The 21,415-nt window shown below is 53.7% G+C and overlaps 1 protein-coding gene across 4 annotated transcripts in view; it reads right to left on the reverse strand.

Annotated features, from left to right (window-relative positions):
- The window catches only part of PLEKHG5 (pleckstrin homology and RhoGEF domain containing G5), a 113,755-nt gene that overhangs the window by 48,136 nt on the left and 44,204 nt on the right, over nt 1-21,415 (reverse strand). For 2 of the 4 annotated variants that reach the window (XM_038376849.2, XM_038376853.2), the window contains one exon: nt 15,975-16,051. In XM_038376849.2, the coding sequence (XP_038232777.1) occupies nt 15,975-16,051 (77 nt within the window). Of the gene's footprint in view, nt 1-15,974; nt 16,052-19,496; nt 19,536-19,884; nt 20,078-21,415 lie in introns of those variants that run through there. The other 2 variants (XM_043499943.1, XM_038376862.2) reach the window with 2 other exon arrangements.

Raw genomic sequence — 21,415 nt, forward strand, 5'->3', positions numbered from 1 at the left:
ACACCAGCCCGTGCTAGCTGGGGTGCAGGAGTCAGCCTCGTGCTGTGGGCAGGCAGCCCACAGGGTTCACCCCAAGCACCCTGTGCTCTGGGAGGATAAACAGCCTGAAGTCAGGCTGCCTGTCGGAGCTTCTGAGCTGAAAGTCCACCAGAAGCCATTCCCGTGGGAATTCCCGAGGTGCCTGCTCCTGGAACGGCCCTTCTCCCAGCAGGATGTGCAGCTCCTCGTCCCAGACGCCCGTTGTATCTGCCCCCTGCCCCGAGAGGAACAAACAGAGATCCACTGAGCTTCCCCTGCAGCATGGGGGCAGCAGAGACAGATTACAGTTTTGTGGGGCCCTGGGCAAGAGTAAATGGGGACTCCTCCCCACCCCTTCCACCTGCAGTTCCCTCTGCTCCCCCCGCACTCCTGCCGGGGAGCAGGTTGAGGTGGGGGGCGCCCATTTTTCCAGGGCCCCCAAGCAAGGGCCCCACTGGCCCAGTGGCTAATCTATCACTGGGGGGGGCAAGCACTCTGGGCCCTGCAGCCACACAGGTTCCTTGGTCGCTTCAGGATCCGACTGCAGAGAAAACAGCTTCCCCTGTGCCCAGAGCACAGCATTGCCCGTTTGGCGCAGTGCTCATTCCAGGCTGCTCCAGCCAGCAGTGCTTCCCGGGGGAAGAGTCTCAACACAGGAGAGGTTCTGTCATCCCCGTACCGCCACCTCGCTGAGCTCCCCACCACGGCCACAGGGATTTTACTGCAACCATCTCCATCCTGGAGCCAGGAGCCCTGCTACTGCGCTGATTGACTGGGACTAGCAGGCACAGAACTTGCTGGCTAGTGACTCCACCTTCACACCAGCTTCTCCCCCTGCCCAGCTCCACTCCCGCTTTCTCAACCATGTCGCTTCCCCTCCACGCCAGGGAACTAATCCACTACCCTCTGCCAGTCCCCTGTTGGCCCCATTTCCCCAGGATGCTGCTGGCAGAAGGGGCTGCAGTGTGTCACTGGGGAAGTTTTGGTTGGGAGACTGGAAGTCATGTCTGGTTAAATACATAGCAAACTAACTCCCGCCCCAGTTTCTCCTTAGACAGGAAGCTGCCTGCAGCAGGAAGTGCATTTCCCAAGTGTTGTCAGTGCCTCACACAATGGGGTGTGGACATCGACATGGGGCTTGGGGCATGACTGCAACACAAGCAACGGGGAACATCTCCAGTCTCCTGGACATGTAGGCCAAGCCCTGCCTAACCCCTGCAGGAGTTTCTGGTGCTGTCCAAGTTACAGGAGAAACATGGAAGTGAAAGAGAGAGAAGGATTCTAGTCACGTCCCCGGAGCAATGCAGGATCAATCCCTACCACCGGCAGGGCTGCAGCATGAGAATGCCCCATTACAGCTGCCCACCAGCAGCCAGGAACTGGCCCCAAGCAGTAGGGAAATCAAACCACCTTGGGCAGCAGCACAATGGGGCGTCTGCCATGGGAGAGGCAGGAACTCAGCACTACTGGTACCAAGATGAGATCAGAGTGAGACAAGCCCAACCTCCACCCACCAGAAGCACAAATTAGAGGGCACGAGCCATGAAGTTTCAGACTAATGCAGAAAAATTCCAGCGCCAGCAGAACACTTCCCTGAGCTCCGTGCGCCTCCCTGCAGCCAGCCCAACCCCAGACAAGAAAACGTCTGGGGCCATGTCCCCAGGGCTCCTCTCAGATGGGGCAGCACCAGTCAATGCCCTGCATGCCAGCGAGTGCTGCCATCTGCTGGGATGCTGCTGGAAATTCATTCACGGAGCTGCAACAGGCCTCACACTGCATCATCTAGGAGCAGGCCGAGTCAGCGGGGACTCCTAATCCTGCCGAAAAGTCACAAGGGGCCAGTAGGGCCTGTCCTGCCAACCAGCACAGAATCATCCCTCTGCTGCATGAGGTTTGCAAGCTGCATTGCAGAGGGGAAGCAGTGCCTGCCCCCCGTGCTCCAGATCATTGCTCTTTGTTACTTCCAGCCCGACAGACAGAACCTTGTCCTGACAGAGGACAGACAGTGGGAGAGGGAGGGTTTTCCGGCTGCGTCTTCTTGGTTCTCATCTTGTGTTGCGATGACTCCTGGCCCTTTGTCTCTGTTCCGTGAGCTTGGCTAATCGGTTTTTTCTCTTGCTCCTTGTCTCTCACATGTGCTCCCCCGTCTCTGCGTATCTCTTGTGCACCAATCCTGACGTCTGTGATTATCCACACAGCAGCTCCCCTTCACACCAGCCTTGGGCAGGAAGTGGCAACCTTTCTATATAAACATAAATAACGCACTGACCCTACTCGGGCGAGTCTGGCTGTGTCGGCCTACATACCGATGTGTCCCGTCCCCCCAGAAACCCACCCCCGGGCAGGCACTGAAGGCCCTGAAGCAGGAGGGTTTACAGCCCTTCTATTCTCCTCTCCCAAAGGTAATCAGGGCAGTTCTTGTGAACCACACTCACAGCTAGTCCTTTTTCAAATCTTGCAATGAGTTCCGGTGGGCAGTTAGGTCCTGCCAAAAAGGTATGTTCATTGATCAGTTTTACATTTATTGGTTCTCAATTTCAGCAGCTAGCAGGGAGTTACGTGCCAGGAGCAGCGTGCATCTGGCACCAGCTGCACTGACAGAAGCCATTCCCTCCCTGCAGAATGAGCAGGCTGTGCTTGGAAAAATGCGATGGACTGATGGGTGCTGCTCCTGCCATGGCAAAGCAGCTCTGTGCTTCATGCACGACACAGCTCTTCCATGCTGCAGCGAGGATACAGCCCCTGGGAGGAGCTGCCATCCCAGGCTGGGGATCTAGTTTCTAACTGCTTAGCTAGGACAGAGGGAAACTTTCCATGTAACCCTCCCCAAGGCCGCTCAAGCCAAGTGCACAGCGACAATGCAGGGGAATTAGGGCGCCTTTAATCTCCATCACTCCAATTTGAGCTGGAGCCCAGGACATGTCAAGCTGAGTTCTGTAACCTCCACTGAGCCCTTTCTGCCTCTCTCGGCCCCAAGCACACAACCACCCTGGAAGAGAGCGGCTGGCAGTCTGTTCCGCGCCAGACAAGTGGTCAGCTCCTTGTGTAACCACTCTGAGAATGAGTTCACCTGTCCCTATTGCTGGCTCACCCGGGGCACAGTGCCCCACTGCGCAGCCACCACAGCCAGGCTAGCTCCTCAGGGGTCCAGGCAGGCGACATGGCGCACACAGCAGCCAGTGTAGTTGGAGTTCTGTCCTTGTTCTCGTCAGGTGCCGCATCTCCTGCCTCCACCCCAGGGTACTCAGAGCAGCACAGAGCTCCCACTGGAGGGGCAGTACCCTTTGTCCACTACAGCCTCCAGCAAAGAAACCGTGGGCCCCCCCGTCTCCTTTCCTGCCCTCTGAGAGTGGCCACCAGGCTTGGCTCAGACCATGGCAGTTACAGGGGCCTGGGACAGTCCTGTCTGCCCTGAAATGGCCCCCTCCTAGGGCCTGTCACCTGTGGGTTACAGATCAGGGTTCAACACCCCATTTTACAGATTGGCAGCCGAGGCACATGCCCCAGTCACCCAGTGAGTCAGTGACCTGGCGTCTGGGCTCCCAGGCCCCGTCCTAACCATAAGTACAGCTAGGTTCGGTCCCCGAGCTCATGGAAGTCACAGAATCCTTCAGCCCCAGGGGCTGCGGGACTCCAGCTCGCAGCCAGCGGGGGCCCTGGCAGGGTTCCAGTGACAGGCAACAAGGGGCCCCCTGCAAGGTTCCAGTGATGGGTGACAGACTCCTGAGGGGGGCCTCCTCAGGGTTCCAGGGATGGACGACAGCCTACACCTCGAGTGAGTGGCTGGGGGTGTCCCGATTTCTCTTTGGGAAATATAGTCACCATATAGCTACCAGCCACCGCGGGCAGAGGGGGAACCCCAGAGCTCCCAGACACCACAGTGGTAGGGGAAACCATGGAGCTGCAGCAGCAAAAGTCACAGACAGGTCACGGCTTCCATGAATTTTTGTTTATTGCCTGTGACCTGTCTGTGACTTTTACTAAAAAGAACCATGACAAAATCTGAGCCTTAACCATGAGACCCCCAGCCTCCCATTAGGAGAAACATCCAAATGGTCTCACCAGGTTGCACAGTGACCCCTGAGCCCTATCCTGTCTGTGGAGTTCACAGGTGCATGCCACCTGTACAGAACACACGTTTCCTCTTGGCAAAGAGGGCAGGAGTCTCCAGAGTTCTCAGTGCAAATCCTGTACATCAGATGGGGACCTTGGACCATCCTTCCCACCCCTCGACTCTCCAGGTCTGCCAAGTTCCCATCACAGATAATTCCTTCGGGACCTGCCTCGCTACAGCTCTCGGCTCTTTATCCCTGACAAGTGACACAGAGAATTTGCCAACACACTCTGCAGACTAGGCCCAGCACCATCTGTAAAAGCCCCCCAGTGTGGTCCTCCCCGACTTATTTACATCTCCACACCAGCAATATAAATAATGGCCATCACATGCCCCTCTGGAGTGAGAGCATTCTGGAAACTTGTGTGATGAAGCGGGACTGTTCTTAATGTTTCCTCTGAATAGTGTGAGGGTGCCTCAGTTTCCCCTATGCAGTTCTTAAGTATCTAGTATTCTTAAGGATAAGGGCGTATGATCGTGGCAGGGCCCTGGAGGGCAGGTGTGTGCAGGGGTCTGGACTCAGAGAATGGCCAACACCCTGTTTCCTGGCCACTGATGGTCTGGCCCTTCCCCCCTGCAAGGTGAGAGCTAAAGGGTTGGAGAACAAAGGAATCCGGTGACCTCCTGGCCCGGGAAAGGGACAAAGGCGGGGGGGGGGGCTGCAGAGAGTTTCTGTTTGGGGCTGGCTGGGGACATGGAGTGAAGTGCAGAGGGGGTTGTCTGGCTCACTGCCCCCCAGAATGGACCCCGCTGAGGGGTCTTGTTCTCTGCACCTACAAGCTTTGGTTTAGACCATGTTCCTGTCGTCTAATAAACCTTATGTTTTGCTGGCTGGCTGAGAGTCACGTCTGACTGCAAAGTTGGGGGGCAGGACCCTCTGGCTTCCCCAGGACCCCGCCTGGGAGGACTGACTGTGGGAAGCGCACGGAGGGGCAGAGCATGCTGGATGCTCCGAGGTCAGACCCAGGAAGGGAGAAGCCGGGTGAGCTGTGTGTCCTGCAGACAGGCTGCTCCCAGAGAGGAGACTTCCCCCGAGTCCTGCCTGGCTTCGTAGGGAGCAGCTCCAGAGCATCGCCCAGGGACTCCGTGACAACTTGCCCTTCACACTCCATAAACACAAGCGATATATGTTATCTGGGTGCCCAAATTAAACAGTGGATACTTCTGCAAACTCTTAATTACCAAGTCTCATAACAACCTTGATCAGCACAGCTGGTGAAAAACGACGACAGGTCTGCAAGCACATTCTAGTGTTAAGTAAATGCTGACTTGGGTCAGCATTCTTCGGTCAGATTAATTCTTAGCCAGAGATTTGGTGCTGCAAATCATGTTCTACTAGTGCTACTTGATCAAGTAACTGTGGGATGAGTAATAAAGGGGCAGGGTTATTTCACTTATCCTGATGTTAGCTCCCTGAGGGTGGGAGGCTATTGGAGTAGCCTCTCCTGAGAAAGGAGCATGCCCAGAGGCCTGAGGTGGCACCAGAGGCTGGTCTCATCAGGTTTCTGGCACCAGCACCTGTTCTCCAAACCAAAGAACCTCAGCCTGGGCTGGCACAGGCTCTAGCCTCAAGGCCGAGCTGGCCCAGACAGATGAGAGCAGAGCCCTGCCAGGTTAGTAACTAAAGGTGCTTCTGTAGCCAAGTTCCCTGGCCCAGGCTGGTAAGGAGCCCTGCTGCATTCTGCTCTGCACAGAAGGGCAGCACGTCACACAGAGCAGCTTCCATTGTTGCTCCCCATATGTCCCATCTCCAGAAACGTCCAGCACTTCCATGCGGGTATAAACAGAGCCCTGTCGCAACCTTCAGGTGGGCTGTTCACTCAGCCCCCGCACGCTGCATCACGTTGGTGCCCAGCTGGAGATGCACAGAGAGAGTCTAGAAAGGGGCAGATACAGAGTGTTGCGGGGGAGCCTTTTACGCGTCTGTGGCAACTAATCAGCTGTAAATCCAACTGCCAGGAGCAGCCTCCTCCCAGGCTAGGGCAGGCAAGAACACCGGCAGCTGCTCACTCAGGCTCTTGGTCTCTGAATGCAGCAGAGTACAACAGACTAACGCAGCTGACTCCTGTGCCAGCGGCCCACACCTCCTGCATTATCCTTTTAGCGCTGCCTGCCAGGGGACAGAGTGGATCAGCCCAGCTCTCAGATCTCTAATCCCATCCGAACCGTATGTTTGCTGCACGCTCCCAGCCCATGGTCGCCATGGACCCATGCAGGTGCAGTGAGACCCGCAGCATGTCAACCAGTGCCTCCAGTGAACTGCAGCAGGATTTGGTAGGTCTTTGTCTATTATGAAGCCTGGCCTCCTAGCCTAGAGGTGCATAACTCACTCTGCGGTGGTGACAGCACAGTGCCGGTCCAGCCCTTCCACGCTACTCCTGCTGCCAGACAAGACACAGGCGAGCTATCCATGGACTGACGAGCTGGGAAGTACAACTCACATAGCGTGGAATCCCCAGGGATTGGAAACACACTCTGCTCCCAAAGGAATCCCATCATTCCCCTGCTGGCACTTTTTCTGGGGTCATGGCATGCCCAGAAAGCCTAGGGCACTCATGGGGGTGAGGCACATCATCCCCGACACTTCTACACAGAACAGAGGGAGCTGCAGCTGGCAGTAGGGCCAATCCACAGGGTGGCCCAACCAGACCTTTCCATATCCCCCAGCGACAGCACTCTGACTGCTCAGGGCTGCCATCACCTCACCCTTCCATCTCAAATAGCATACCCCGTCCTCATCCTCTGCCAAACCCTCCTCCAGAGCCTTGGCAGTCCATCACTCAGGCCAACACATGATCAATTCACTCTCCAGGTCTCACGTCTGAATCGTAAGGAGACATGACAAAAGAAACACCGAAAAGCTGCAAAATCCAACCCATGTCCCCACTCTGGAGCTCAGATCCCCTAGAACTGCACAGCCACCTAGGAGAGCATCGCAGCCCATGACACCAGCTCCCCACTGGAGCCCTGCCTCCCCCCACATCCCAAACTGACAATTAACAGTCCACCAGACAGAGCGGGACACCTATCCCGGAAGCCCTTTCCATTGCAGCTGGTGCACGTGCCAGCGTGCCTCCCTGACAGCCTGACTGGCACACACACGAGCCGTGCAGGGGTCTCCCATGCTGCTCTTCTGATGCAGCCCAGCCCAGCAGCAAAGTCTTGCCTGTCTGTCTATCCCGCTACGTCTAATGCTCCCATCACGTCCAGGTGCCGCATATAGCCCTGGAAGAAGATCCACTTGCTACCTGCAGATGGCCTCAGTCAGGTCCTGCTTTTGGGGGGTTGTTTTGGAACCCACCTTTCTGGGAAAGGACAATGCTGCTGATTGTGCAGCAGAGCGAGGCCTGTGCAAAGGGGCGCATCCTGCATTGCTCTCTGACCACCAGACACAATCGCAGAGGCAGTTTGCTTCCTAGCAGAGAAGTCCAAGCATCCCCTGCTGTTCTGGTCATGCCTGTGTCCCCTCTCTGAGCTCTGCCAATACAGCACCCATCTGCTCTGTTAGCCTAGCTTAGGTACTCCCATGGCCCTCATTACGAAGTACCTGAGCACCTCACAATCCCACTGTAGAACATGGAAGGAAGTAGTGATATCCCCATTATTGAGATGGGAAACTGAGGCACAGACAAACTGATCTGCATGAAGTCTGTGGCGGAGCAGGGAATTAAACACAGGTTTCCAAGTCCTAGGTTCATCCCCTAACCACCGGGCCATCCATCCTCTTGTTTGCCATCCAGGCTGTGACGAGGCAAGAGGATGAACATGGGGAAGTTGTGATCTTCACTTGTTCCACTCCTCAAAACTGACTCTGAAGTGAATACTGCGAAGGTGAAAGGCCGGGAACCCCTCCGAGCCCTTGCCCAAATGCTGCTTTACCAACGTAACTAACTTCCCCCTTTAAACTCATCCTTAAAAATAGCTGGGGAGTGAAAATCCTCAGAAATCTGTGCCAAGAGCTGCTCCCTTTAAGGGTCATTGCTTCATTCTATTCCTCTTGCTCCTCTCAAAATCCAGCACCTAATTCCAACAAACAGAGCAGCCCCACACATCTGCTTAGAACAAAAGTTCCCAGTGGTGTTGCCAAGGTTTTAAGACTAAACAACAATATCTCTTGTGGCTTTAAGAATTTCCACATCTCACCCTTCCAGCAAAGGGCAGGAGCCATTGCAAATGAGCTGCAAGCCTTAGTGACAACAGATTCTAGGCCCCTTGGAAAACCTGGGTGCTAATTGGCAGGGAATGTCCTGAGCAGTGAATTGTTCCATCACCTTCAGGGGGACATCATCCCATAAATCATCCGAGAATCCAGGCAATTTAGGATGTAGGGGGAGGGAAGAAGGAGCACTCGGCTCCAGTGCTCCTGCCCAACACCACATCAGTAGCAAACTGCTACCTGTTCAAGTGAAGCATTAGCCAGGGCTTCCTAGAATGCATTTATAAAAACCTGCCACACTTACCTGAAACAAAAAAGTCACCAGGAAATAGTCAATGTCTGAAAAGCCAGCAGAAATTTTAGCTGCCTGTAGATTCAGTGCAGAGGGGGGAGCAGAACATTCCCAGAACAAGCTCCTGAACCAGCTGAGCTGGTTGATCAGCAAGAGATAAGATGCCCTAAATCCACTCAAGCTTTACATTAATGATCAATTAGATTAGGAGGAGAGATCCTCAATAGAACTATTTCTGTGCATGGCATGTGAAGACAGACGCACTGACTGGGCCGGTCACTCTCCCAGACCCACTTGGATGCGGGATCAGTAACTCACGTGTTCCAAAAGCTGATGATGAGAGCAAGTTAACCATTTAAATGTGTAATACAAACTCCCACTGGGGAGAGAGAGAGAGAGAGAGAGAGAGACTCCCCCTCTGCCGCGCAGTGACACACAGTCAAGGTGACATGGCTGTGCTGTCCCAGGCTGAGAATTTTTACCATAAGATGGAAGAAGAATGCAGAGCTGCAAAATCATAAACCTTCTTGTGCTGCATGCACTGTATCAAACACACCCAGTTAGCGGTGACTCTAGGTCCCAGCATGCACCAGCCCCATTCACGGAGTTGGGAAATGCTCATGGAGTGATGATGATTACATGTATAAGACACACTGGGTAAGTTTCATGGTGAAGACACTTCCACAGGTAGCACCAGCTGTTACACTCAGCCTCAGCTCTGCACTGCACAAAGGCAAGAGCAGTTTGCCTGTAAACTTCCAGAAAGCCATTCCTAGACATGCAGCTATACAATTCTCCAGGCCAACAGCCTATCAGGGCCTTGCCTCTGGGAGAGGTGGATCTGAGGAATCATGAGCTGTAGAGAGGTTAAAGCCCTTGTCGCTCAGTGTGGCTGTGTGCATCTCAGGTTTGGACTGAGAATTCCTTGAGACTTTCTGGGGTGCCTTAGGGAAGTGTGACAGGCCCCTGGGTTAGGGTCGCCATGGAGGATGGGAACGGCTAGGAGGTTGGTAATGGGCTTTGGAGCTTTTCACTCCCAGTTCCCCATCTGTTTCCGAGGACATTTCTTGCTGGTGAATACCTAATAACACCATCTTCACTTCTCCCCACTGTCTGGGCAAAGGTCACTGGCACATTCAGAAGTAATTTTGCAACTTGCCCAAATAAACCCAAGAACTAAACACAAATGGGGAAAGCAACAAGCCTTAACATACCACATAGCTCTGCTGCTGACAGAGACCCTTGCCCCATCAGCAGTTCTCTCCCACACTCCCAGACCAGGACTCTGCCATCTCAACAGAGCCTGGCAGTCCCACACCAGCTCCGCTCTGACACACTGCATGAACACCTGGCCACTACAGCCCCGTGCCCCATTTGCACACAGATGTGGATCTTACCTAGACAGAAACCTGTGATGTCACAGACATGAGGCTGCATTTCTGCTAACTCCAGACCCCTTGCGTGATTCCAGACTCCCGCTGCAAGTGATTGTAACGCTCCTGTGAATGGGTGTCAGCTGGCAGCAGCCCAGACGGCTGGCCAGAAGGCTGGAACAATTTGTATAGTGGGGGTCCTGATGATGGGAACCATGTATTCGGTGTATGTTATTGCCACTTCAAGCCAGGGGCTGCGGCAGCACCCCCTAGTTCCAGCACCACTGGAGGTGGCATGACACCATGCAAGGCAGACTCCTGCACCTTGCACCCCGTTTTTAGTCTGCCAGGGGGCACCACCCTTCCAGAGGTCCCTCCTTTGCAGGCTGTGTCAACATGCAAACTAATTCTTTCCCTGCAACTAAACAGGATGAACAGGCTCAATTAGATTAGCCTGAATTATATTGGATCAGGAACAGCTGTGTGGAGAAGTTGAATCCCAGCTGGACTCTCCTTAGACTGCTTGCTCTAGGGAGGCTGGAAATCACTGAAGAGCAAGCACAGCCCTCCAACGCCTCTAGGGACTGCTGCCGAGGCACCTCCACTGGGCTCGGGGTGACAGCACTAACACAGAACTCCCAGCCTGTCCCTTGGACTGAGCGCCTCCCTCCCGGCCAGGCTCAGGGCTGGAGCGTCCTGTGCAGAGAGCAGCATGACCTCATCTCATATACTGTGCCTTTGATTGCTGCCCTTTCCTTTCTTCTTTGGTTAAAACTTGCACACTGTGCTGAGCAGACAGTCTGTGGATAAATGGAGATTTCCTGTGCATGCTTGAAAGACGCATTAGCTCATTTTCCAGTCTCTTCTTTAGCACTGCTGTAAGTGCCAGAGCAGAAGCAGCAGCCTTCTGTGAAAGCTCCACCTAGCCCGAGGAAGGGGCCCTGGCTCTCACAATAATCCCATTGTGTATGGTAGCCTGCGACCTAGGGCTCTGCTCCCCGTGGGGGGGGAGGGGGGCTGGGCAGAGCTTGGTACACCTGGAGCTTTCCCCAGGCACCTCTTTGGGGACTTGGGAACAAGCTCCATTCTTTGCTGATTTCCATGCCAAACATGGAGCCGCAGGGCCACGTGCCATATTAACAACCCACCGGGAGCCCAGGAACTAAGGAATGGAAAAAAAAATCACGATCATTCTGCTATGCAGAATAGGTTAAAAACAGGCTTCACTCCCATGCCCACTGCTCATCCAAGACAAACAATCGCCCCACCCTGCTGACAACATAGAATCATAGAATCATAGAATCATAGAATATCAGGGTTGGAAGGGACCCCAGAAGGTCATCTAGTCCAACCCCCTGCTCAAAGCAGGACCAAGTCCCAGTTAAATCATCCCAGCTAGGGCTTTGTCAAGCCTGACCTTAAAAACCTCTAAGGAAGGAGATTCTACCACCTCCCTAGGTAACGCATTCCAGTGTTTCACCACCCTCTTAGTGAAAAAGTTTTTCCTAATATCCAATCTAAACCTCCCCCATTGCAACTTGAGACCATTACTCCTCGTTCTGTCATCTGCTACCATTGAGAACAGTCTAGAGCCATCCTCTTTGAAACCCCCTTTCAGGTAGTTGAAAGCAGCTATCAAATCCCCCCTCATTCTTCTCTTCTGCAGACTAAACAATCCCAGCTCCCTCAGCCTCTCCTCATAAGTCATGTGCTCTAGACCCCTAATCATTTTCGTTGCCCTTCGTTGTACTCTTTCCAATTTATCCACATCCTTCCTGTAGTGTGGGGCCCAAAACTGGACACAGTACTCCAGATGAGGCCTCACCAGTGTCGAATAGAGGGGAACGATCACGTCCCTCGATCTGCTCGCTATGCCCCTACTTATACAACCCAAAATGCCATTGGCCTTCTTGGCAACAAGGGCACACTGCTGACTCATATCCAGCTTCTCGTCCACTGTCACCCCTAGGTCCTTTTCCGCAGAACTGCTGCCGAGCCATTCGGTCCCTAGTCTGTAGCGGTGCATTGGATTCTTCCATCCTAAGTGCAGGACCCTGCATTTATCCTTATTGAACCTCATTAGATTTCTTTTGGCCCAATCCTCCAATTTGTCTAGGTCCTTCTGTATCCTATCCCTCCCCTCCAGCGTATCTACCACTCCTCCCAGTTTAGTATCATCCGCAAATTTGCTGAGAGTGCAATCCACACCATCCTCCAGATCATTTATGAAGATATTGAACAAAACGGGCCCCAGGACCGACCCCTGGGGCACTCCACTTGACACCGGCTGCCAACTAGACACCGGCTGCCAACAGAGACAACCCTGCCCATCCCCTGACACTGCTGTGCACAAGACCCGCAGTGCTGGGGGCTAGGGGCCTGAATTCACCAGAGCAGGAAACCCACTTCCTGACACATTGCCATCCCCATTGCATGCGCCAGGCTGGCATCTGTCAGAGCTACTGGAAAGCTCCTACTGCCAAGCCGCAGGAAATCACAGCCATTGGTACCCAAACCACCCTGTCTGCCCTGCAAACTGCACCTAGGGAGGGACACACTGGCCCCAGGTCTTTGAACTCTGCTGCTGGCACCCGCCCCCCTCCCTCCCGCTGGGAAAGTCAGAGGCATGGATCTGTGGGACCGTAGGGGAGGCAGCGCGGAGCGCTCCATAGTCAGAGCACTGCTCCATGCTCTCCTGCCGGCTTCCCTGCCCAGGGAGTGCTGCTTCCTCCGGGCCAGTGTAGGGGAAGGGCTCACAAACAGCCATGGCAGAGCATGCAAGCCTTCTCCTCAAGGGACATTCCTCACTGCAGAATGGCACCCTGGCCCAGTCACTAAGGGACAGAGCACTCTTGGTCTGCAGTACCACCAGACCGACAGACAGACAGTGCAGCAGCTGCCTGGGTTCCAGGCAGGAGATGCAGCGTCACCCCTGGCAGGCAACAGTCCCTGCACATTCAACACCCAACATCTGACTATTGGAGGCTCCCATCCTGGGGCAATGCTGTAAGTGACACAAGGTGGGCTCTCGGCTCACAAGTAGTTGATTGTGTACAGCATTCAGCAGTACTACAAGGGAGCTTGGCAGGGGATTTATATGGGAGCTGCTGACACTGAACTGAATCCACTGCTACCCCAGATTGCTTTCAGGTTCCAGGGAGAACATGCAACTCAAAGCTCCCAGCAGACGAAGTGTCTAAGAGCTGGAAGGCCAGTGGCTGGCCGTGTCGTGCTCCTCACTGAGAGGGTAAAATTAGCAGCCTGGCTGACGTTCCCTGTCTGGAACACCATTTGTTTCCAAGGTAAGTACCGTAAAGGCAGTCTGTGGTCTCAGCAGCCCCAGATCCCCAGCCAATGGCCTGGCTTTATGCTTTCAACTAAATGGCTAATTTATAAAAAGAGTCAGCAGCTAGCTGTTAAATGGCTTCTGGCCAGTCAGCTTTACTCACCAACTTTACTAGCATAGTGAGACTTAAAAGAGCCAAAATTAAAGTGCAGGAACTGATGTCTGCCCCTCGTTGTGGAGAGTAGAGACGGACAGACAGGCACAGTCTAGGCTACACTGGAGACAGCACTACAGACCAGACCGGCATTAAAAAATCTCTCCCTTTGTCACTTGCAAAACCCACCCCTTGAGGTGGAAAATGCCCATTCCCTGTGTACAAGCTGAACGCCCAGCTGGGGCCTGCCACAGACGGACATTTCCAGAGAGCAAGTATCTAGGGGCAGGGAATACTTTCAGACATAAGAGCATGTGCTTGTTGCCCAAACCCCTCTAGACCCAGATGCAACAATTAAAACCAGCTAGCCAAAGTGTCTGCCTAAGAAACACTCCCCAGACTCAACTCTCACTGCCAAGAGCACAGAGTGGCGTGTTCCACAAGTACTAACCTCAGGCACTGGAAATGCTGCCACGCACCCATTCTAGCCAACAAACAGAACCTTCCGTCCCGATACCCAGAGCACTTCATGGTGCCCAGCTACTTAGATAGTGTCTTGCCCCAAGGAGCTCATCTCCTCTTTAGTGGCCAGTCCCAAGAGAGAAGAGATGGCTGAAAAAATGGGAAAAACACTGCCAAAAAAATTCCAAATTGTTTCTGGTTTGCAGGGGTAAAGTGGATGCATTTTTCACAATAGCGGAACTGAATTTTTTATTGAAAGTTTTTGACATTGTAATTGAAATTTTTCTTTATCCATAAGCATATGGTTTCAGTAAATGAAACATTTGCACAATAACTTAAATAAAACGGTTGATTAAAAAAATGCAGAAAATTGTATGAAAAGCAATAATGTCAACAATTTGTTGTGCTAGGTTTTGCTTTAGAAAATAGCCCAACTTTGGACAAAAAAAGTGTGTGAAAAATATCAGTTGACTCCACAAATATATTCTAATCCCGCGTGTGCAGTCTCTCTCTCTCTCTCTCTCTCTCTCTCTCTCTCTCTCTCTCTCTCTCTCACACACACACACACACACACACACACACACACACACACACACACACACACACACACACACACACACACACACACACACACACACACACACACACACACACACACACAGAGCTTGTCCCCCACAGATCTCAGAGCAGCGCAAGGATGAGGAAGGTTGGTATCACTATCAGCATTTCGCAGATTGGGAAGGTGATTTGCCCAGGATCACACAACAAGTTAGTAACTGAGCCAGGATTACCTCAGGGTCTTCAGACCCCCAGCCAAGATGTCTGCACTGCCTCTCTCTGTTTTATTCTGATTGCTAACCCCAGACTGGGTTCCCTGCTGCAGGCAAGCTGGAGAGCACATATGAAAAAGCCAACCTGTCCCTGCTCACATGTGGATGCGGTGCCAGTGGCCCATACCAGAGCACTACACCAGTTTTATGATTTGAGGCAGTTTCTCTCTCATTGCAGCAAGGGCCCCAGGAGCAGAGAGAGAGAGTCCAGCTGTTGCCAGACACTCAGACTGGGCTGAAGCAAGCAGTGTGACCTCAGGGTACTTGTCTCATGCACCCTCTCCACCCCATTCTCCCGCACACGCTGCCATGGCAGAGTGACATGTGTCACATGAGTTGGCATAAGACAGCTGCCAGGGAGACAAGGGTCTCAGCAGGTAAGTGCAGCAGCAGATACCCTGGATCTACTGTATTTTCCACTTTCTCTGCACTCAGACCCAGCTACTCACATGGGGTCAAACAGCTCCATCAACAATTTTAGAGAAGGCACCTTAAAAGCGAAAGCAAAAGGAAAACGACAGCCGGCCCCAGTGCAAACATTCTCTGGGCCCCTCTGGCTCCAGCCAGAGAGGATCCTCTGACAAGGAGCCAAAGAAACTCAATAGCCCATTTGAAATGACCCATTTGCCAGCTGCCAGTGCCCGGCTCCTGTGACTGTCTGGAAACGCGATTCTGTTGGCAAGGGCCACAAGGAAGAACAAAGTGACATAATGGGACTCACATAAAATTCACTGACACCTTGGTTTGCAAGGCAGGGAGAGGGGGTGGGAAAGAGTGGTAAGTGCTGTCTCCCCAGACTCCTCTTCGCACTCACTGGCTATAGAGACAGACACTTCCCTCTGTCACGCTGCCAAGAACACTTAAGCTCCATAAGAAGCCACTGAATGATCTGGCAGCCCTAAATCTCCGTGGAGAAACCTCTTCCTGATAAGATGGCTGGGCTCTGCTAGCTCCTGGGAGCCATTCATCCAGACAGAACCTGTGGTGTCGTCACCATCTCTGGGAATGGGAACGCTGGCCGCACTCATAGGTGCCCACCTCAATCCAAATGCCTGTATGGCCTGTGACTCCACCCTCGGCCCACCTCGCCCCGGAGGGGCAGGAACAGCTCTTATGCTGGGGATGGGAGATGAGGCCACATAGCCAGCTGTGTCTTTAGCACCCACTTTGATAGTTATGGAGCATTAAGGCAGCTCTGAGCTAGAAATATTCCCTGCCTCCCAGGGAAACCCCCCAAATCCCCAATAAACCCCCCCAACACACCCACCCATACACCCCAGCCACAGTACCTTGAGAGCCCGCCTCTTGTCAATGCAATCAGGGTTTTGGCAGCGCAGAACCTTGTCCTCTGTTAGAGTCCGGTCATCTGGAGAAGAAGGAGGAGGAAGTTAGCCATCACAGAGCGGGGCGGAAGGGACAGCCAATGGGCAGTGCTGTGCAGTCATTCCCAGTCTGGATTAGAGCTGGTGACCCCCAAGGTCACGGTTCCTGGAGCCAGCCAGCCCCAAGGGTCCCACTGCTCCCCTGTGGACAGCAGATTGCTGCCGGAGAGAGACTGTGCTGTGAAGCTCATCTCCTGTGGCTCTGTGCTGCAGTAACCAGCCTCGAGCAATGCAGGCGCATCTACACTGGGCAGAATGGCTTTAAACAGAGGCCGAGGTTAGACCACTGTTTGCAAACTAGTTCCAGCAGAGTCTGGCTCCATTCACTATGGCCAAACCCAGCGACCCACGCCCTCGGCAGTGGGGGCGCCCACACTGCGTGCAGTCCTGGGGGGAAGTGCTTCAGACAATGGAGCTAAAGCCCAGCATGGGAAGCGCCTTATGCTTCTCGTTGGTCACTGCTCAGAACTGGGAGGAAGGGAGCAGAAACCCACAGGGAACTGCTGCAGCAGAAAACCTCCCTGAACAGGCTGACTGGAACGACGTGTAACAGTCACACACCCACATGCTTCCTAAGGGCCCACGGCCAGAGGTACCCACACTCGTGGGCACATTAGAATGTGTAGGCTTACGCCATTTATTTTCAAGAGGGAGGGGGCTGCTGAAGGAAGGGGGAGAAAAGGAACCAGACGCACGAGTACACCTGCCAGCGAGCTCTGTTCCTCATCACCAAGCAGTTTGCAAAGTGGGGCAGGAGCAATGGAAACTATTATCCTGCATTATGAAGTGCCACTTCCCAACCCGATAAATGACACTGGAGACCCTCCAGAAACTTGAAACAACTCAGTCGGCTGCTCCTGCATTCGGAGCTCAACGTAAGGATTCTGAGCTGCCTTTAGCTACTGAGGTGGACCAAAAAGTGTCCACAAAGCACAAGTGATCCCCAAACCTGGACAGTTATAACTTCAGGGATAGATTTGTGCTAGTGGGACTGAGCCTGACTTCCAGCAGGGAGCTGACAGGATGGGAGTTCTCAGCTAACTAGGTATAACTGCAGCCTACGCCTTCCCAAACCTTCATCTCTGTCCATCACTGTAGCACAGGGTACTTTCATGCCACCCATTGCCCAGATTGCAGCTCCCGGACTGTGCTCCAAAGGCAACTGTTGTCAATGAGTAACTGGGGAAAAACAACCCTCCCCAGATTCATAGGGCAGAGATTAATCCATCTTTCGCTCTGAGCCTCCAAGATTGGCAACATGCAGAAAATTGAAGCCAAGTGGCAAAATTTGATCAACATGGTGATGGGCTGACAGGCTGCTCCAGAGTCGGTCCCTCTGCGGCACTCTTTGGTACTGGAGCATGATCCAGCTTATAACCCTCAGAATTCATTGCTGACTGATTCAGAGACTTTACTGGCTACAGTACTAAGCCCATGATTATACAGAAATGAGATACCATAAACAAAGAGCGTTTAAAAGGCCATTATCCTCAGTCCACAGGCAGCGTCAGGCCAAGCAGCTGATTACGTCTGCTGGTGTTCTGCAAGGACTGACACGCCACAGCTCCTCTCCACTTAGAACACTGACAGTGGCCAAACGGGCTCCCATTTAAGGAGTGAGATGAAGCATTGCCGCCTTCTCCTTTTAGCCCCATCTCTGGGCTTAGTGCTCCATTCACCTACTCCACAGTGCAAGGCCTAAGCCCCCAACATTTTCCTCACGCCCCACAATCTCACACCTTGTTCTCTCCTGCCAGAAGCTTCACAACCAGCTTTCCAGCTCAGAATTCCAGTTCTAGGTGGAGGTTGAGTCCAAGTGGCAGGCTGGGAGCTAAGGAGCAGTGCGTGCCCTCTTCCAAGGGAAAGCAAGTACCCTGATCAGAAACTTCAAGAAGGGAGAAGGGGGCTCCATGCTTGTGTCTTCAGGAAAGCCTCTGAATTTGGTCTATCGTCTATTTCTGCACGTTGTCACTAATCTCTGCACAGCCACTCATCTTTACTTGACGTTTGTGCTCTGCCCTCTGCTTCTGTTAGCCTAGTCCTTCTGCTCTGCCACCAGCATCTATTGTCAGACGTGCCTGCCCTCTCACTCGGGTTTGCTGCCGAGTCAGGCAGGGGTTGCGTCCCTGCCACTTGCCTCAAGAGGACGGTTTCTGTGAACCGGGGTGGGCAGCGACCTCATCCTTACGGTGCTCTGGTTCATTCCAATGGGAGTCTCTGCTTCTCCCACACCCCAGCTACAGAGTCCCCTGTAGAAATCTGATCCTGCTGAAGGGTGCAGACCAGCAGGTAGATCCCGAGGTCAGAGGCCTTAGAAACACCCTAGGCAGATCTCTGTCCCATTAGGTGGCAAGGATGGTGGTCACACAGCCGGGTGCTCCAGCTCTGTTCCAGATCTACCCCTTTCCCCAGCTACCCATTCCCCTCTCCTAGAGCAGGGAGGGCTGGCCTTAGTGTGGGAGCAGGGATAGCGCAGCGAGATTGCAGCAGCAGTCAGGGTGCCCGGCACAGCTGCGGACTGGTCAGGGCCAGGACTCAAAAGGCCGCTCTGACCAATGACACGTGCTAGGTCCATCAACTCCTGGGAGTTTGGGGGAGTCTGAGTTTGTACTCAACTCCCCAGACCACACCAAGGGGCTAAGCAGCAGGCACTGACCCCTCCAAGCTGCAGGCAGGCGCTGTGCCAGGAAAGGTGCCACCTTACAGCTGCTGGTCAGTGGTTAACGATGCTCAACTGTCCAGAGCAGGTCACCCCACTGGCGCGCCTGGCAGAAGTCACAGAGCTTCATCATAACCCACTTCCAGAATGCCACGGGCTATCTATGCAATGGCACTGCCAGCTCAGTCACGGCGCAGTGCTCAGCCCAGATCCAGGAGCTCACTCAACCCAGCACCCTGGGACCAGGGCAAGGAGATTTCCAAACTCACAACAACACTACCACCTCTCAGCGAGCAGCCTTTGCTGCTGGAAACCGCCCAGGGCAGCAGTGTGTCTCGGACTACACAGGATTGGTCTCTTGTAGGACAGACAGACACATTGGGCATTTGTGACTGTCAGACATTTTCAAGTAATGACGGTTCTTTACAGATCCTCCACAGAGATTTGTCGTCTGAGATTCAAATCCTGGAGTATTACCCATGGCTAGTACCCAACTCATCCTTCAGACGCTCGTTTAGAGAGCAAACGCACTCTGCTTTTAGGCATAATGAATCTTTACAGATAAATCAGACGGGGATGGAACCCAAGCGTAGGGTCCAGGGAAGGGTCCCCGAAAATTTTATCTGATACCATCTAGGAAGCTCTTGTGCTAAAAGCAACTCCCTGCTGCTGTAATGGTCCTGGGCCCCAGTTAGAAAAGGCTGCAGAGAAGTACAGGCAGGCATTTCGGTCACTCACCAAGACAAATCAGAAACCCTCCTTTCACAAACCTTTTCCAGAAGGTGCTCCAAGCTCCAGGAGGCTGCAGCTCCCCTGTGAAGCACCCCCATAGCACTGAGATCATTGGGTGGGTTTACGAAGCCAGCAGAGAGACTTTTTTCAAAGCTGTTCTGGGGCCTCGGTACTGTGCCCTGAGTTTCTCCAATTGCTGTCCCTTTCCCATGGAGCCTCCCTCAGTGGAGGCTTTGCAGGGAATAAGGCAGTAGCACCTTCTTATTCAGCGTGGTTTACAGTTTGTATTATAGTTTGTATTGTTATACAAACGTGCCAGAGGCAGCCAAGTGTCAGCCCCAGCAGCGACGGCAGTTCCTGTCTCCTCCTCGGGAGAAGAGCTGCCACTATTCTGTTTCCAGCCCTGAGGAAGAGCCCAGCACTCACCCACTCATGAAGGAAACCCTAGGGACAGGGTCTTTCCTGCTCCGTTTGATCCAGGGCACTGAGTAGGAGCCGCAAAGGAGCAGGAGGAGAGTTTCCAAGCTGAACACGTCAGGAAAGAGGAAGCGGAGCTGGGAGATGCAGACACAACAGTGCACTGAGGAAATGTGTTTATCTCAGACTGCGCCTGGGAACACAAGAACTAAGCAGCAGGAACTAAGCCACGGCTCCCCGTGCAGCTCTGCTGGGTGACAGACCTGGGGAGGAAGGCAGAAAAGGGAGGTTGTGACCTCAGAGGAGACACCAAGCTCAGGCAGCCCCGAAAGGAGCCACAGAGGCATGCCTCAGAGAGGGAGAACAATGGCCAGGCTTTACTATTACTAACAAATACGTTAAGTCCCACCTACAAGCTCCATGATCACAAGCCACAAATAAAGCCAGTCCCTGCCCCAAGGTGCTTACAGTCCCCGCTCCGATCCTGCAAACACGTCCGCAGGGGCGTAAGGTGGTGCACACAATCGCCCCATGGAGCCCCGTGGGACTGTTCAAATGCATCCAGCTTTGCTAGGTCTGGGACTAGAAGACAGGCCTAGAGGAGACAAGCCTCCCTGGGAGAGCCAGGGGAGGGCAGGGCAGGCGGTCAAGGCAGCAGTCTGTGGAAGATGAATGGGAAACCCTTATTTATTGCAGACAGAGACAGGTGTCTGGGAATGCAATGCTGGGTGCTCTCCTGCCACCTCTGCCTCAGTGCTGGGGACCTGCTCGAGGAAGTGACGGGGGTTACGGGTGGGAGAGGAAGAGTATCCAGGAGACACAGCTCAGGGGCTGGAACTGCTCCTGCCTGGGGATGGGAACACTGGGCTTTTCTCGAAGAGCAGCAAGATACTGAGGACCATTTCTCCCCAAGGAAGAAGGTTGCAAAGGAGTCAGCGGTTAGAGACAGTAAAGCTGGTGACAGCAGGGCTTGCCCATCCTGGGCCCACAGCAAGACTGAGCGTGAAGCTAGACCTACATTAAATCCTGCTTCCAGTCAGGGCTCCTGGACACCAGGGTGGGAAGTGGGAAGGACCAGATCTCTTCCGCAGACCCAGTGCTAGGCTCAGGTGAGCTGCTCCCATTTAACTGGCAAGCCCCATCCAGCTATGTCCTGTATCAGCAACGCCTGGAGCATCCCTGCAGAGACCAGACCTTCCTGCCAGGAGCCCCAGGAAGCGGGATTCCCATGGAACAGGCAGAGGCACTTGGTCCAGACAGCAGGACAGCCAGCTGGCATCACGGCAGAACCCGAGCAGCGGGCCCTCCCCCCCATCAGCACCAGTCATAGACCACGAGAGCAGCAGCATAGTTTCTGGGCTGGCTTTTGCCACCTGCTTCAAAGAAGTGGTCAGGCGAGTGCTCCCAGCTGTTTGACAGGGACTCACACACCCCTCAGACTTTGCACACCAAACCCCTGGTGCTCCCCCGGGGGAGACAGGAAGATCATCGCACTGCAAATCCCAGATCAGCTCCTTGTAAGCTGCCTTCTACAAGGATT

The sequence above is a fragment of the Dermochelys coriacea genome, chromosome 18 (genome assembly GCF_009764565.3).
Source record: "Dermochelys coriacea isolate rDerCor1 chromosome 18, rDerCor1.pri.v4, whole genome shotgun sequence".
Lineage (NCBI taxonomy): Eukaryota > Metazoa > Chordata > Testudines > Dermochelyidae > Dermochelys > Dermochelys coriacea.